General features: G+C 35.7%; 1 protein-coding gene across 3 annotated transcripts in view; it reads right to left on the bottom strand.

Moving 5' to 3' along the window:
- Positions 1 to 18,893, bottom strand: part of NDEL1 (nudE neurodevelopment protein 1 like 1) — a 20,739-nt gene continuing 1,846 nt past the window's right edge. For 2 of the 3 annotated variants that reach the window (XM_015821701.1, XM_015821703.1), the window contains exons 2-9: positions 13,753 to 13,850; positions 12,501 to 12,654; positions 11,964 to 12,112; positions 11,103 to 11,239; positions 10,497 to 10,670; positions 9,602 to 9,693; positions 8,394 to 8,545; positions 1 to 1,127 (exon numbers count right to left, since the gene is read on the bottom strand). In XM_015821701.1, coding sequence (XP_015677187.1) covers positions 1,037 to 1,127; positions 8,394 to 8,545; positions 9,602 to 9,693; positions 10,497 to 10,670; positions 11,103 to 11,239; positions 11,964 to 12,112; positions 12,501 to 12,654; positions 13,753 to 13,838 — 1,035 coding nt within the window. In that variant the 5' untranslated portion in view covers positions 13,839 to 13,850 and the 3' untranslated portion in view covers positions 1 to 1,036. Of the gene's footprint in view, positions 1,128 to 4,936; positions 4,962 to 8,393; positions 8,546 to 9,601; positions 9,694 to 10,496; positions 10,671 to 11,102; positions 11,240 to 11,963; positions 12,113 to 12,500; positions 12,655 to 13,752; positions 13,851 to 18,893 lie in introns of all 3 variants that reach the window. The other variant, XM_015821702.1, reaches the window with a different exon arrangement.

The following is an 18,893-nucleotide window of genomic DNA, read 5'->3' as shown; positions in this document are numbered from 1 at the left end:
TTATGTCCACATTAAAAGATCTTTATTTTAGGACCATCTCTCTTGTGAAGCCACAGGATGGCAGTCACCACATAAAGTTGACATACTGTCCTAGGGGAAACATGCCTCAGAAGTCTTAATAAATAAAGTTAGAAAGCCCAAGTTATGTACAAATATCTTAGGCAAATATGTTTACAAATCTATGTACAATAAAACAAATGTAAACAGTTAACGCAGCAAAGGGGACACAGGAAAGGGATGACAAAATTCAAGCTATGAGTAGCAATGTGCCCCTAGTCTTTCTTGGCTTTGATTCCTTTCTTCTTCCTTTGCTTTTGGGCAATTGTCACCGAGCAACTAAAGTCCAATCCACAGTTTTCTTGAAATAAAAATAGGGAAAGCCAACTTAATAGGATAAAGCTGACTGCCAAGGAATTGCTGAACTGAGGGTATGTCTCCATTTTAGAAAAGAGCAACTTTGGCATATTTGCATAATGTATTATGCTCCATAGGGAGATGCCACATATATTCTCCATGACCACAACCCAAATATTTTGCAGGGTGCTGCTAGGTACAAAGACCCCTCATAGACACTTGTTAAAAATTCATTCCAAATCCATCCACTGGCCAGAAGGTTTCGAAACCTTCCCTTGAAAATGAACTGACTTTATGCTGAAAATAAAAGTGGGGGGGAGACCAGGGGTCTTGTGTACAATGTGAAAGATGTAGGATACCCAGCATCAAAGCAGTCCCTAGCTAGCCAACACACAAAACAGAGGAGATGGAAAAAAGGAAATGATTTGGGCAAGTGCAACTCCTGCAATCTGAGAGAGACATCAGTGGTGACCATTTTAAGAATGTCCATGATGGAAATAGAAGAAAATAGACTGTATTAACAAGGAGTGCTCTATATGTGCTTGGTTTTCTGGGCAGTTTCTGCATTCTGCAACACCCACTCAGCTCCAGGAGGGGGTGCCAACAGAAAACTATCACAAGCAGCTTTTTTCTTATTCCTTCAAGAACCAAACCCAAGTCCCATCATAGCTTTGCAATCCATTCATACGCTCAGAGGGAGCATGCCAGGTGCAGATGATGGTCTGGATGCTCCTAGACCTGGTGGCGGGCCTTGGTCAAACCCGTTGACTGCCCTACAAGACAATAAAAAAAAAATTGTTAACAAGTAGCATTGACAAGTTATACCTCCTCTCTAACAGGATTATGTTAGTCCTATAATGACAGCAAGGAAAATTGATTAACTTCCAAAACTCAAGCAACAAAACCATCCATACTGCAAGTTGTCTAGAGAGAGAACAACAGTAAAGGATAATGCTCCACACAAATAAAAAAAGCCGTTAAAAAAAAAGATGTTAATATTTGGGGCTGCTTCATTGTGAACATGTGAAATACATAAACATTTGGCTCATCAAGAAATACTGCTGCCTGGTCATCCAGTCACAACCCAAATATGCTAACTTGCTTTAGTATGTTTAGCATCTTCCTTGGCCTCCTAGTAGCCAAACCAGCTTCTGTTGCCATTGCTTTATCAAGATTCAATTTGATAATGATGACACACAAACTTGACATAGTGACTGCTACATGCCCCAAAGCTAGCCTACCTGTGAATGTGACAACCTCTTTTACTGCAATTCTGGCTGACAATATGAAAACATTATTTAAAAAGACTATCAGGATACTACTGTAAGATGCTCATAATCAACCCTTTACAGAGTTGTAGATAAAAGCTATAATTGAAGGATTGCAGAATAAGTAAAATGTTTACTTGATGCAAAAACCAGTTTGCATATATACAGTTGCAGCAAGCTATGCTAAGGAAGATGAATTGAGACCCTTTCAAAAAAAATTGTAGCGTTATGAAAAAGTATATTATATTCTCTAACTCTTATATATTTCAAACAAATCAGCATAAACAGCCTTTTGTCTAATTTTCTATTCTCTCTTTTCAGAATGACTAATTTTTTATACTATATTTTCAAAAACAGAAACAAAGATGTGAGATTTTTGTCTAGAAAATGGATTCCAAAGTTCCAACATGATTATACTACTAAGTTCCAGGATCCCAGTCTGACCTAGTCCAAACAACTAATAGTTTGTGAAATTCTTCTATATCTGGAATTATTTTTAGGTTTAAGATTGATTTAAAATCTTAAAATGTGTTGCCCAATTACATAACAAAAATATAAGCGTTATCACTGAAATGAAATTCTGACGAAAAACATTTTCCCAGTAACATTACATTAACTGGACCCTATCTATTCTCATCAAGATTTCAGTTATAAGCTATATCTCAAGTAAGGAAATTCATAAGGTATTAAGGTTGGATAGAATCAAAACTGTTAGCCTGTATTATCAGTTGTACAATTCATCAGCTCTGATTCACCAGCTACTGTATAAGTCATCAAATCTAGCAAACGTAATAATGAAATCCAAGAGCAGCTGGGTTTTTCCAGAATAAGCTAAATGATAGTGACACAAACCTTGGAGATTTTTTTTTCTGTCTTGCTGGTACTTTAAAGCTACCCTGAGAAAGGTAAAAAGACCTATTCTTACTATTAAACCAGTGGTTCTCAACCTTTTTAATGCCGCAACCCCCAACCGGTCGTAAGTTGAGGACTAAACCAGTCGTAAGTCGAGGACTAAACCGGTCGCAAGTCGAGGACTACCCAACCAGTCGTAAGTCGAGGACTTTCTCTGCCTGGGAGCGCCACGCATGCGTGGTTCCGCCCCCTGCGCCGGCCGAGGCGTAGCTGGCAAGCGGCAGAGACGGAGCAGGCCGACCACCAGCTGGCCCAGCCCAAGGGAGGTAAGGCACCCGCCGGAAAAGGGGGAAAAATGGCGGACAAAAAAAAATGGCGGACAGCCTTGCTTGGCGACCCCCGTGAAATGGTCGATCGACCCCAAATGGGGTCGCGACCCATAGGTTGAGAACCGCTGTATTAAACAATGCGAAAACCACACTGTTAAGCAATACAAATTGTCAAGAACCGAAACACAAACAAAAAAGGAAGAAAAGAACAAATAAAAAACTGCAATTGAAAACACCTACACTGTAGATTCCATACCAATCAACTCATGGCAGGCAATAGTACTAATAAAGACTGCTGGTAACACAAGGTATGGTATCAGAAAGAAGACAGAACAAATGGTCCCCCCAGATCTCCAATTTATTCAGTGGAATTTATGTCATTTTGGGGAAAACTGAAAAGGAATCCTTTTGAATTATTTTCCTCTAGAATGAATGAAATGTTTTAAAAATTGATCTGGTCACGCCTTATACTCTTCTACTCCTATAATTTAGTAACCTATTAAAAAAAATTGTGCTGCAAGCAGTTATAAAACTCTCAAAAGTTTGTTTAGATCCCTACATCTTTTGCAACTAGTGACAAAGCAAAGTATATTAGGAAATGTACAGATTATATCAAGAAACAAGCAAAACATGCAAAGGCAAAGAACAAATGTTTCATTTTACTTAAGTGCCCAATAATCAGTTACATGAGCTTCCCACATGCCTGACAGTTACTTAGGCCCTAGTTAACTTGCAGCTTGACTATGGCAATTCTGTGTCTACATGGGGCTGCCCTTGAAGGTCACTTCGAAGCTCCAGCTGCTCCAGAATGCAGTGGAGTGGGCAGTGAAGAACATGCCTCAGTATGCCCATGTGCCACTCCTGTTCCACAAACTGCACCAGTATGCTTGTGGGAGTGATTCAAGCTGCTGTTATGATCTATAAAGCCCTACATGGTCTAGGGGTCTGTTTTACTTGAGGGACTGCCTATCTTCTGTGGCTGATGAGAGTTGATAAGATTCAGATCCCTTCAATTAAACAGTGTTACATATTGGGACTCAGGAAGCATGCCCTTCTCTGTTGTAGAATCTGCCCTCTGAAATGAAATTCTGCTGGAGATCCATGCGGCTCTATACTAATGGCATTCCAGAATGCCCTAAAGACCTACTTGTTCTCCCAGGCCTTGAGTTAGAGCGGCTGGGGCCCTGTCAGATGTTTGTATGCATGGATACTGTTGGCTGGACTTGCCATTTTGTTCTTTTTCTTTGTATTTTTTTTCTGCATTCAATCTGCTTAATTTTATTGCAACTTGCCCAGTGTTAGTCTGGAGTTGGGTTGTGCTTAAATTGAATGAATAAATAATAGTAACTAAACAATTCAACGCCACTATAAAATAATAATCTTATTCATGGCTGGGCCCTCAACTAACATTGTCTTTTGAAGACAGTTTTGAATCAGCTTGTAAAAGAGATGATTCTTTGTGGTATGGACAGTGTTCAGTCACTTTTACTCATGGTACTGGATTTTTTGAAATATTTCTTTAGTAGTGCTGATTGTATAAAATAGATGGTTTCAGATCAAGTAATAAAATATTTTATCATAAAATCCTTGGTATCTGTTTTAAATTTCATTTTTGTCTTATTTCAAGGGGGCAGAAAAGAAAACAAGACTATAATTAAAAAACAATGAATCAGTATTTCACTATTCAATTCATGATATATTTGTAGCAATTACCTGAATTCTATATAAAATTTATAGGACATTTGTCAAGCTTAAGCACCAATTTATATGAATTATATGAATTTATAGGAGGTGCATTTTTCAAGATTAAAATGTGTACTAAGAATTTATTTTGCAACAGAATTTCCACTTTCCCTTTTGAAGAAAAGGAGTAGATTGTTATGCCTCCCAATTTTTTATATAAGATACAGTTCAATCCAATGTATACCATGTGTTCCATTCAAGTAACATGCATAGAAAGGATCAAGAGAAAAGTACAACTTATTACTGAAACTCATAAATATTAGAAAATTAAATTCAAAGAGAGGCTATTAGACTAATCATGTCAATTCCAAATCCATTATGGACAATACACATAAACAATAATCTCCAAGCACAAAGACAAGCTCATCACACCAAACCAGGCACAATTACCCATGAGATACGTAGGGAATCTGACCTAAACATAGGGGAGAGATAGAAAAATACTTTAATATATACTTTTTGTCCAAAACATGACTGCTGGAAGTTGGAAATGAATTTCATTTCACAAATGCCCAGGAAGTTTTGTTTTAGAACCCAGTTTTTCAGTCATGAAAGGAGAAATTGCTTTCCATATTCTAACATGGAATTGTTAGAGTTGTCTATATTCAGGCACATTTATCATCTATATGTCTGCCTTTACTTTGAGAACAGAGAAAGAATCTTTGCTGATAGTGTATAGCAGTTGTGCCTATAGATGTTCATGAATGGTGTGTTCAAGCTCGTGTCCTCTACCAGACGCCTCGACGTTTGAGGGTTCTGCAGTATCTTAGCTGTTCCTAACACTGCAGAGTCTTCTGGACAGAGAGCTCTGACATTGTTCCTGGGATGTGTTTGAGCATGGTGTTTCTCCAGTTTTTCACATTCCTCCTTCTTGACGTGGCTGTCACTTAGCACCACTACATCTATCACCACCACTGTCTTCTGCTACTTGTCAATTACTACAATGTCTGACTGGCTAGTACCTGCCCACCTGTCTGGATCTGGAAGTCCCACAGGATCTTAACTCTCTTATTTTCCACGCTCTTGCACTTAGAGCACCATACACTGTGCAGATGTTCCTGTAAACAATGCCAGCTAGTTGGTTGTGCCATTCAGTGTAAGCTGTTTTTGCTTACATCTGTGTACATTTATATATCCCTAGTTAATTCTTTGGAGAAGGCCTATTCAAATGAATTTTCAGCAACAGTTAAACGAAGTTATCAAGATAATTGTTTGGAATATAAGTAACTGGTACAATAATGCCAAGCTATTAGAAGATAACAATTCTGTCTTGGGTTAAGACCAAAGCAAACACCCAATTTTATTTTTTTCACAACAAAGTCTAAAAAGCAAGTTCATTGTGACTCAGCTATCATCCATTAATTCAAACGTATACCTTAAATTCCTCCACAATTTTCTTAGTTCCAAGCCTCTACAGCTCTGACATCTTCTTCAATAAACTTCCTATGCAAGCGATGTATTCTGCTTGTAAATCTGACATCAGCTCAGTATACATCTTATCATGCTGAATTAGCTAACATGTAACTCCACAGAAAGCCAACAGAGAATTCAAAGCAAATAACACAATAGCAGCAAAGGCTGCAGTACAGCAATGAGCAAATTACCTCAGTTAGTCCCACCACCCAACTATAGGCCATTCATAAGGCAGCAGCAGCAGCAGATTGGGTCGGGTCCACAAGCAAACGTGGCTGTTTCAGGATCCAGCGACAATTGGGGGCAGGGAGAACACTACAGGGGCTACAGAGAGAAAGAAAGAAAGAAAAGGAAGGAGGAGAAGAACAGGTGTGCCTGAGCCCACTTTCCATGTTGTAAGAAGTTCAGCCCTAGTCAGTGATTTTCACCCGCTCATATTTGGATGCTCAAATTTAAGTACAGATTCTGGGCTGGGAGTGGAGACAGCAGATAGAGAGGAAGTTAAGTGGAAGCAGCACAGGAAGAGCTACGCGACACACAATACCATGACATGTCAACAACACTAACCAAAAGCAGAAGCAGTGCAGAGAAAATGGGTGCTGATGCTTCCGGATCACTTAAATAGCAAGATGTTTACAATACTTAGTTGCTGCTGTTTTAACTTTCAATGTATTTAAATAATCTCTGCTTACTATGTGAGGTCTGAACTATTGTTTAAGAGAAACCCGTAATTTTCTACTGCAGTGTACATTTTTTTTTAGTCTAAATTTATGCTATTGATAAACACAAAGTTTTTGTATGCTACATCAAGAGTCAATAAGAAAAAGAATTGATTACTGACAGACTGAAAGATGTTTACTGGTTGCAGAAGTGTAGGCTCCAAGTTAAGGAAGAGAAGTTTTCAAAAGGGGACAGAGTGAGATCTGGAAGAAGCCAGACTAACCAACATTGTAGAAAGCATAAGGGTCATGACAATAAATAGATCTTTATGTAGGATGAAGGGAAAGGATGATTAAATAAAAAGGCTGTAGCAAAGGAGCAATATGAAATACATCTATGTTTTGAATGCTTCTGATGCATCCATTGTCCCTTGTATAATTTTGATGAAAAAAATCAAACAGATTTTAGGGGTCACTGATAAGAATGAGAGTTTCCAAGCTTATAATTCACTTATGTTGATATATCATGGTTCAAGGGGGAAAATTTTTGTTATTAAAAAGTGTGCTTCAAAATTCAAGATTGGAAACTTTGCTAGTTTGAATTGCTGGAATTGGTATTGACTTCAACAGTAATCATATGAATAAATCATTTCTATCCTGCCCATGTGCAAATAGCCAAGACATATCCTTATTCTGCAAGTTGCACAGACATTTGGCTATGCGTAAAAGGAGCCTACAGAGACTTCTCTCCAATTTCTTCATAATATTTTGAAGAACTCAATTTTTAATATGGATTTATTATTCATCAGCCCTAGTTAGGTATTCCTGCCAAAGTTACTGCTTTTATGTACTCTGTGAGGGACTATCTTTAAAAAGTACTTGCATTGTTCAGTATTTGCAAGTACTTGCAAAGGTTCAGATTGCACTCTAATTTATATTACTTCTAGTAATATATTTAATTATTTGGATGATTATAATTAGGAATCATCCAAAGCTGTCATTAATAAGCTCATATCAGAAATACTGATTCTGAAGTAAGAATAAAAAAAAGAAATACAGGAAAACATCAATTCCAATTAAGGAAAGTGGCACAGCCACATAATCTTTTAAGCCTTGTGCCTAATAATATATTTTTTGGGTAGATGAAAATAGTATTCTACAATTTTAATGAATGGCAGTTGAAGACTTCAGGCTTATTCACTTTTAAATATTACTTATATTTGGAAGCCAAATGTAAAGTATAGTAAGTCAAGCAATTCTGATTTCTTTTGGTAGGAGATGATTCTTATAGTTAGGAACATATCTCCTATTTGTAAAAATGTTCAAAGTCAAAATATAAAGTTGTTTTGGGCTGTCTTGTCATCTTTCTTGCAATGCTGTCAAGTGGAAGATGTACAAATTCCCATTTTTCATTCATAAGGAGAAGGTATAACAAGCTAAGTTTGAGCCTATGCCAAAAAAAGAGATAGAAAGCCAGTCTGGTGCAGTAGGTAAGGCATCAGGCTAAAAACCTGGAAACCGTAAGTTGTAGTCCTGTTTTAGGCCCAAAGCTAACTGGGTGACTTTGGCCCAGTCATTCACTCTTCAGTCCTAGGAAGGAGACAATTGCAAACCATGTGTGTAAATCTTGCTAGGAAAACTGAAGGGACTAGTCACTACAGGAGTCAAAATTTATTTGAACCAAAAAAATAAAAAAAATAAAGATGTTTATGAATCAAAGTGGGAAAACTTATGCAAAGCAACTCTCTAAAACTTCATGTAAAAATGAAACTTACGCCTTGTCATAAAATGTTGTATGTCCTGGATGACAGAACTTCATGCCATTGCTGTTGATCATACTGCTATTTATGTTTCCTGCAACATATGATTTACGTGACGCCTGGTCCTTTGCAAAGTTCCTACAAGCAGCTAATTTGGATTCTAAAGCCTGAGAAGGAATGAAAAGAACAGAATGTATTATCAGTCTGGGTGAAAGGTTAGAGGTGGTAGAATCATCAGGAGCCATATCACAATGAAAAGTACAAAGAATCACTTGGGGCAAATTATTTGCAAAGAAATACAAGCGCTCTTAACATAAATTTTTAGTTAAGAACCCAGTTTAAAAGTATGCTCATTAATTGAAACTGGCTTTAAAATATTCTTCTACAGAGAAATTCTCTAAACAGCAATCAGTTATTTACTATCCATCAACATCTTTAGTAGTGGAAACTGCAATTTGCATACTTTAAGAAAAAAAATGATAATAGCTAATAAAGATGTATTGTGCAAGTATTTGCAGTACAGGAATTGGGAGTGGAGTGTTGAAAATATATGCACCTCTCTTTATTGATCGTAAGATATAACATTTGTAAAATTTCATACAATGTGTACCTATTGTTCACCTTTTAACACAGCCATGAACTGTTTTAAAAAGAATTAGTAAAAGCTAAGATTTAAGATGCTGAACCCTATAAATAATATTAATCTTACTATGCTAGATTTTGTCATTTCTCCCTACACGAAACCACAGAGCTATTGATCTAGCAGTACATGCTTGGTTCCCAGGCCAGTTCTTTCCAATAAACATATATAATCCCTCCCTCCTTTGTATATACTAAATTTTCTGCTCCATGTAGTTATTCAGTCTATGCAAATAGCACAATTCTAAATTTCTCTAAAATAAGCCCCAATGAGTTCATTTCTCCTTAGTATAATAGTACAGAAACATTTGTTTACAGTGATGAAATAAATCCACTAGTGCAGGGGTAGGCAACCCTGGCTCTTTTATGACTTGTGGACTTCAACTCCCAGAATTCCTGAGCCAACTATGCTGGCTCAGGAATTCTGGGAGTTGAAGTCCATGAGTCATAAAAGAGCCAAGGTTGCCTACCCCTGCAGTGTTTCAACTGATTTCAATGCATGTGAGGAATTGCTCTGTATGTCACATAGTCAGCATCTAGAAACAGCCCTAGCAAGATAGTATGATGCAGAGCATAGTTCTTACCCCGACTTTCCTTAGAAGATCACCTACAATGTTGAGAGCTGATATTCGGGCAGATGGAGTAAGGGGGCTGGTACCAAAGCCATTGGGAATAGCTGCAACGAACCCACAAAAACAACAGAATAGTCACATAATTACAATGTCCAAAACTCAAGCATTAAAACAACAACAGCAAAAGGAACAAAGAGCAACCCCATACCGGGATCCTTTGTATTTCAATGAATAAGTACTGTAGCAATATATTTTGTCTGAAGTTATCATGATGGTCAGGAATGAAACAATTCTATATACAACACTGATTTATATAAAATCTTATTTCCATACAATCACTTCCCACACCTTCCTCTAAGCCTGAACATGCATATTACCCAGCGTAATTCAAGGGTAAAAACACAGGTAGTCCTTGACTTATGACTGTGCATTTAATGACAGTTCAAAGTTACAAGGGCCTTGGTAAAAAGTTACTTACAACCAGTACTCGCACTTATGACTGTGAAATTACCCTTGTGTTCATGTGATCGTAATTTGGGCACTTAGCAACTGGCTCATATTCAGGACCATTTGCAGCGTCCTGTGGCCACATGATTGCAATTTGCCACCTTTTAAGGGTGGGCATCTCTCGGCTTTTTTGGTCATCAAATTCTTACTGTTAAGTGTTCTAAACTCCTAACCCACATTGCTGTTAGATAGGTCAGATTTTATAGCTGAAGAAGACAAAGGGAAAAATGTTATACATAAAATGGATTTGTTCCCTTGTGTTACTCAAATGTTCTCTGACCCAATGTTTTGAGAACAAAAAACAGCTATATATGGGGATATAAATAATTAAACCTGGCTCAATTTCAACTTGTAATATAAGCATTCAGTATTTCAGAAAATATACATGTATATGTTCTACCTTTTGGAGAGGGAAAGCTGTTTTCACAGCTTTTCCCAACAGGTGTTGCTGGCAATGACAGTGAAGCTTGGACTGCTGAATCCATCTTTTCACAATCCAAGGTAGGGGAGCTAGGAGCAGATTTCCTAGTTACTTCTTGTTGTCTTTCTCGTACTGCTAGTTCTTGCCTTAAATCTGTAAATTTTAAGAAAAAAATTGGCAAATTTGAGAATTTTAGCTATGAGTATAAAAATTCTTCCTCTCTTCCCAGTCCATGCATTCTACTATTCTGTTCATTCCTGAGACACTCCTATGCCTTACAAAAAGGTCAACAAGACCAAATTGGAGGCCTTGGAGTTGCTTGACTTGATTTCACAACCTAAGCAGGGATAAGTATGGACTGATCCCATGATCTGCTGTCAAATAAGCCTAAGTGAATATGCTTCTTGTCAATCAGATATATGCTTGTTTGACACAGTTCATGAAATAGGCATAAAATATGAATCCATTAGATGAACTTTAGCTGTGCTTCAAAACTAGAAATTATCTTGCAATGTTCTTATAACCTAGAAAATCAGAGTTCACCATTATTACAACATTAATTAGAAGCTATATATTAAGTAGTACCTCTGGCTTCATCTTTCAGTCTTTGTACAGAAACTAGCAGAGATTCCTTGTCATCCAGTTCACTTTCCAAAAAAGCATTTCTCTCTATGGCTTGATTCAGCCTTTGTTCAAAATCTTCTAAAGAAACAATTGTGGCCCTAGAAATTAAAAAAAAAATCAGAAGAAAAAAATTCTTTGGTAGACATTTAGCTATGGGAAATAAAGAAACAGAGGATTCAATATCTGTCAAAGACAGAAAATTATTGAACAAAATGTAAGTCATCCCAGGATCTAGCTGGGTAGATAAAGACAATGCAGAACAAGATGGCAGATCTCTAAGCCTGTAATAAGTATACAGTGAATTCAAAAATTGTTTCAAGCCATTATCTTAATCTTATTCTTAATACTCTATATATCAAATACATACACACATACCTACTTGCGAGATGCTATTTTAGATAATAAAGTAGTCAAAGTGATACCTTAGTATGTATGATATAAAATCTGCTCCCATAGTTTAGAAGACTAAACCAATTGACTAGTTTTCTTAAAAATGTTCTGAATATTAGTTAGGAGAAAGTACTCTAATATAGCCCATAATCTACTCAATAATTGTCTACTCAATTATTAAGCTTTGTTAAATAAAAACTATGTAGGAGAATTTGAATAAAAAGCAAATGAAAATGTGATGCTTACTTTTTTAACATTAATTCAGCAGAAAATATAACAAATGAAAGTGGTTCCTGGAATCTGACAAACCCTATAATTGTTCTACAGAACTGCATCAATATTAAGTAACTATTTATAGCACTAAAGAAATAAAAACCTGAGCAATAAATGCTTTTTTCAGTCAGATAACTGGCAACCACCAACATTCCTTACCTTTTAGCACGCTCAAGATCATCATTGGCTTGTTCTAGCTCTCTCACATATTTATGCAATTGATCTTTAATTGCCCGAGTCTGGCTCAAGTCATCTTCCAATAAAGACACTTGCTTATAATTTTGTGCATACTGGTGTTCAAGTTTTTCCTGAAAATATAGGATATGAACAATTCTATACCACTGAATTTAATCCAATAAGTTTAAATACATTTCTATGCTACTGTCCAAATATAGCTATGCAGTGCTTTAGATCTCAAAGAAAAAATTTGCTCTGGAAGATTCAGGCTATAAACAATTGTTGGACTTAGCATGAAATATTCAGGTTAACAACAGTTGAACTGAAGAGGAAACCATTAACTGGACCTCTTAAGATTACAAAACACAACCTAGGAAACTTCACTTCTTCAACAACCCTCTGTTTGGATTGAAATTAGACGACTTCCAATTTTATCAATCAAAGACTGCAATCTAAGTGCTCTGTTCTACAGCAAAAATTGTTCTACAGCAGAAGACATTTTTCCTTCCCAAGCCATACCTTTAAGGTTTCCACTTCCTGTTTTAATCTTTGGTTGTCTGCTTGTAAATCTCGGTTTCTTTGTTCAGCCTGTACCAGTTGAGCCTCTAACTCTGCTTCCAATTCTCTGCTGCCTTCCTGAAATTCTGCCAGTTCTTCATGGGCCTCTTGAAAACTGTAACAGGAATAATAGTAGTGAGTAGAGATTTTTTTTCCAGGAAGATGCTTTTATTAGAGATATGAGGCCATTTAGTTCTAAAGCAGAATAATTATTTTTGAGGGGACATGAGCACCCACACTGCACATATTGACATCTTCTTAATGAAGGTGCATCTTTTTCCCAACTTGCAAGGGAATAAAGACAATAGTGAGACGGTATAATGACCGTGTCACATTCTATTGGCATACTGTATCTTTAACTTTAGTGCACATTTTCAAGGCTGCTGGCAAGCCAGGAAAAGGCACAGTTCTTTATGGCAGTACCAACAGATGCTGCCAATGCACCCACTTTCCTCTGAAGTATCTATTAGACTTTGAATTCAAATAGCTACATATCTCTACTTGTCAAAATATTAGTAAGCACTGCATTTCTCTATCAATTGCAACAATTTTTATTAAAGCTGATCAGAACTTTACATATATAACTTTTCATATATACAATGTAAAATTAGTTCTTTTGAAAGTCCTTTGCCATTTATCTAAGAGACTGCCACTAGTGAAATTCTGTAAAGTCATGTTAAAAGAGATAATTCTGAACAAATTAAATCCAAGTAGATGTCTCCAAGAGTGGTTGGAGATGAACCCACCTTGGCTTAGTGGAAATCTATACTAGAAGATAGACATGGAGTGCTTTATAATGCTGATTCTCCCAGCTGCCTTTAAGACAGAGGCAAAGTCTTTCAACTACCTAAGAATGAGTTTATCAAAATTTGATAGCCTTGGAAGTAAAACCATACTTCAATAAAAGCATAACTTTTAGAAAAGAATATACCCAGTAAAATAGACACGTGTTACCAGAGAGTCTGAATTAGCAGTGTTTCTGAAGTGATAAAGGCCCCATTGTTTGCAAAAAGAGATTCCATATAGGGCAAGGTCACTTCCAATAGAGATTCTATTCATGTATCCTAGAGAATTAAGTCTAGTCAATTCAAGTATAATGCTATTTTTGAGATACTTGGCTTCCATCTGCAGGCTTCTGGATCACAAAGAGAACATTGTTAATGCAGTCATATATCAGAATAAAACTCATAATAGCCCAGTATCGGAACTATACCTTTGTTTATATTTTAAAGTCAGCTCTTTCCAGTATGCAGCTTCTTCCTCTGAAGTTGAAAACTCTGGGATTTCTTCACAATCCATGATAAGAATTACCTATAAAAATTAGGGACACATTATTTAGTTAATATTTTATTATTTTATTATTTAGTTAATAAAAGCATTGCCATTTTCCTTCCAGCCATACACTGTACATGGTCTCAGCAAACCAACATAAACTCCCTGAACTAGAACACAAATCTTTCTTTGAGAGGACACAGAAACTCTCTTGTCAGTTTTTGAAGCTACAAGGCACATCTTCTATTCCTGCCCTCACATGAATATAGTTATACTAGTTTCCATTTCCAGAAATAACTAACCAGCAAATCCAACTTTTTAAAATGAAGGTCAGAAGTATTGTTATATTTTTTTCATCTTCAGCCAAATTAAAACAAAAACTTTTGGATACATGCGTATGAATATCTGAAAGAATTAAATCAGAGTCACAGTATCCAAAGAGGGGCATCAATTATTTCCCCAGTTTCAATCATGTTCCTATTAGTTTTTCAAAAGTTACAACCAGAAATTTCCTTTTACGAGACATGTATCAGCTGGAGAAACATTTAAATTAGGGATCTTTGGGAGGAGGGTCCTCTTCATAGATATCTCACACTAATCTCATTTCCAATCATATTAAGCAGCAACTCATTCTTTTAATTTATTATAATTGTTCCACTGCCCTTCAATCATATTCTTAGAGCAGCTTGTAAAGTAAATCAGTCAAATAATTAGTACATTGCTAATTGCTTCTTGCCACAGAATTGTGCAAATCCCAAGGTTAGCTAAATGAATACTAGCAGTGGAATAAAAAAAAACCCAGATCTTACACTGTAACACTATTATTTGTTTTCCTAAATATTCTTTCTATTTTTAACATAAACAAACATAAATTAGATTCACCTTAAATGTTCAAAGAATTACAGACTTCCTCAGATCTCACATCTAAAGCTATCAGCTAAAAAAAGAACAGTGATCTCTGATAACCATCAGCCATTTCCCCTTCAGACAGAAAATCTAGCACTTTTCAGTTCTGTGACCCACATTTTTTATTCAAGCAATGAAGGACAAACACTAGATAATAGAAAAATATCCAAGCCCCTCCCCCCAAACAAGCAAAAAAGGAAAGTTGAAACTGTAACAAAAAACAGTACAGTAGTTTTTGAACTCAGTATAACTAAATAGCTTTCAGATAAACAGTGAAAAGAAATAATGAATGAACTACTGTTTGTGTTTTGCCATTTTCCTTCCAGCCATACACTGTACATGGTCTAAGCAAACCAACATAAACTCCCTGAACTAGAACACAAATCTTTCTTTGAGAGGACACAGAAACCTGGCAGGTAAACAGATATCAGGGAAAGTTCCAATTGTTCAGTGGAAGCTTTGGACTTGATAACTCTTACCTCCCTATTACTATAATAATATCAGTGCTTCTTAGTCCAAGTGCTATTTAAAGCAATTTGCACCATACTAAAAACAAACTACTGATAGCGCTTCTAAATCACTATAGTTCTGCTTTTATCACTAAGGTCTTTACTTGACTTCCCAATTAAAAAAAGTCAGTACCAAGTCAGTAACACAGAAAAACTCCAAAATAGTACAGTTAAGTAGTGCAACATTAATTTGCTTTCAGTAAAGCATCTAAAAATAGGTTTGCACACTGTGCTGAACAAAATCAAACAAACCACAACACAGAATATTATTTGAATCTAGATAAAGTCATCGGTCAACTGTGGATTACAGCTAAAAATATGAAAAATATTAGAAACCAATTGTTTTCATTCATTAAGCTATGGCTTAGAAAAAAATATAAACTCAATCATAGTATCTGGAAATAACACAATTAGTTAAATATTACACCCTAGAAATGAATATGATGACAATGAAATCTGAATGAGAGAGAAGTCATATTAACACTGCTTAGGTTAAAATCCAAAAGAAATTATGGCTTGAACTAAAAATTTCAAACAAAATAGTGCTTTCTTTTTCTTATCACTCCCTTGCATATTAGTCAATGTAATTAATGAAGAAATATTGCTATGGGGTCTCTTAAACTATTTTTTTAAAAGTATTATTTTAAAAAAATAGCATGAAACTGACAAGAAACTGAAAGGAACATATGTTACAAAGGAAACATAGTTGAAAATAGGTTTGGGGCAAAACAAAAAGAATAATCACTATCTTGATTCATTGAAGAGATTCATTCTAAGTAATCAGGGAGTAACAATAATAGTGGGTGTTCATTAAAAGAAAAATGCTAACCTATAAACCTAGAAGACATACCAAAATAATTTCTCTAAAGTTCACCTTTAAATAACCACTTCAGGGATTGCTACAACTGAGCAAATAAATAAATAAATAATAATCTTTGGTTGAAAACTGCTTGAGTTCTGGATGTCACAAAACAAGAGTTCAAGTATCTGACATCTCCCCCTTCAAGTACATTTATCAAAGAACTATTAAATACTGTACATACAGAAAAGAATAAAACTGATATACCAAAATAAGAGTTATTACTATGTTTCATTCTCTACAAAGATTTCTTGTAGCATCAGTCAAGACTGAAAACAGCAATACTGCATATTCAAATATTGTGATTTCCCCCAAAAAATTATTTGTTAAATTTCTAGTTCATTTCACCTGAGTGATTAATATTGGCCAAGAACACCCGCATATGCACCTGCATCTATGAAATCTCTTAAGAATCCTTTTAGCGTGTTAGTTTGTTGAATCTCTATTTATTATTTAAATAAAGTATAGACCTAACACTGTTCACTGGCCGGTGTATGTATATTCTCTTGCATGGAAAATAGCTGCTGAAAAGCAGCCAAGCAGAAAAACTATTCTTGGCTCAAGAATCTAACTGGGCAACGTCTTCCAGTTACAAGAAATTAACCCATTTCCATACTCCTGTCATTATGTTTTCGTGCTCAGAATTAACACAGGTAGGCAATGTGCAGTTCAGTAGCAGAAGACCTCATAATGTATTGGATTTTCACATAACAATCCCAAATTGTTATAATACAGAAGTATAATACAGATGTAAGTAATACTAGCAAAACAGATTTTCTGTGAATGATGCAAGTTTAATTCATGTGACCTCAGATCTACAGAGACTCATTCCCTCTTGAGTAAACATCAGAATGAGCCAGGTACTCTTCCCAGCTTGCTCTAATTATTTCCAAGCAGCAAGTTAAAGGAATGACCTCTGACATTTTTAAGTATATGTTAGAAAACCCTGCACTTTTTAAAATGTACAGGATCCTGAAGTAGCTACCATAAACTACATACTAAAAGCTAAACATGTTTATACATACTTTAAGAAATTAAAAGCAACCAATGGGGTGGCAATAAAAAGTGAATAAACTCATTCAGTGGCAGAAGAAAGGTAGAGTATGAGTATGCTAAATAAAACAATTGAGGATTTTTCATGAGCGCCATTTTTCTTTAAAATCACTACTATACAGTAATGCTAACTCAGCCTATATAAGAGATACATGTTTAGAATTTTCGTTGTTGTTGGTTTTGCCAGAAAGATGATACTGAGTTTTCAGTGGATACTTTTGCTTGTAATTGGTTCAAAGCAGAAGCATGTCCCCCCAGCCTGACAAACAGCTGCTACTTTTAAACAAGCATGTAAAAGCTGGTTTTAAAACTGAAGTATCAATATTTTTAATCCAACTTTTATTGGGGCAGACCATAATTATAGGCCTATTGTTGATCCATCTTAAGATGGATAATTAGAACATAGGTTTTGAGTACAGCCACACAATTAACAGATATCACTACTTCTTTACCACTATTTTCAAAATATTCAGCTTATTCTTCCTATGAAATCTATAGAACACATTCAGTATGCTTATAGGGTCACAAAGAGTAGATTCTTCAACCATAAAAAACTTCCACTAAATTCATTTAGGAAATTCAAGCATTCTTTTTAAAAAAGTAACAACTTTTCTTTCACTTGGAAGAATCCAAGTGACAAAAGTAATAGATTTATGACATATTAAAGATTTATTATTAAAATTATCAGTGAGGAATATTTTTCTGGATATTCTAGAAATTACTTGATAGTTTTTCAAACAGTGTTGCTAAGTGTATCTCAACAAAGGTCAAGATCTTTAAGGAAAAGAGAATATTCAGGTTAATTTAGTTTTGCTGATGTCTATTTTGCATCATAAGCATTTCTCATAATCACCTTCTAGCAACTGAGTATCGAACAATACTGTACCTGCCACTTCTTCCTCCTAAGCAATTGAAAATTGTTTCAGTGACTCAGGGGAAACGTAAGACTTCTGACATCAGCAGTATATTTGTGTATCTTAGCAACCATCTGACAGCAAAACACTTTTCATTTTCCCAGCATGACAGAATATTGTTATGAGGATTCTAAGTATCAACAAGGTGGTCCTAGAAAGCGATTATTAGACATCAGAAACAATGGTACTTTAGACTTAGGGTCCACACAACTGCAATGACACCAAAATGACAACATGTATGGAATGATATTAAATAAATGCCACTATAATATATTGTGTCCCAACATCTGATGATGCAAGTATATAAATAGCATTTGCATGCTATTTTCATGTACATTTCTTCATCTGCCCCTTGTGCCCCCTGCAGATACTCATGAAAAATACAGGCCTATTCTAATTTACATGCCATTTGATTTCCCTTTTACTTGGGAGAGGAATACAAAGAGATTGGAAGATACAAGTAAGAATGGTGAAAATGGTATGCTTGCAATTCAATCAAATGTGATAGGAGCAGCCATGTGTGTTGCTCTCTGACCCAATCACATATAATGAACAAGGAAAGTGAAATCTACCTTTCAGAGCAAAAGATGGAAGAGCTCTGTGGAACAAAACCTAGATCTCTAGCCTTTGAAATTTAAAGGGAAGTTATAGCTCTGGTATCTGTTTACAAACACCATCTATGCCTTCGTACATAAACAGGGCAAAATATGTCAACAAATGAGGATGTTCTTACTGTGTTTGATTCTAAAAATATAAAGTCAAAGTTTAAAACTACAATAAAAACGCATAAATACTATGTGTTTTTTGTAGTCCTGTCTCCTTAACTGTAAAAAAAAAAAGC

This window comes from Protobothrops mucrosquamatus, unplaced genomic scaffold (genome assembly GCF_001527695.2).
Source record: "Protobothrops mucrosquamatus isolate PMUCROS unplaced genomic scaffold, P.Mucros_1.0 scaffold1384, whole genome shotgun sequence".
Lineage (NCBI taxonomy): Eukaryota > Metazoa > Chordata > Lepidosauria > Squamata > Viperidae > Protobothrops > Protobothrops mucrosquamatus.
Note: the sequence above shows the minus strand (reverse complement) of the source record. Positions and strands in the feature narration are given on the sequence as shown.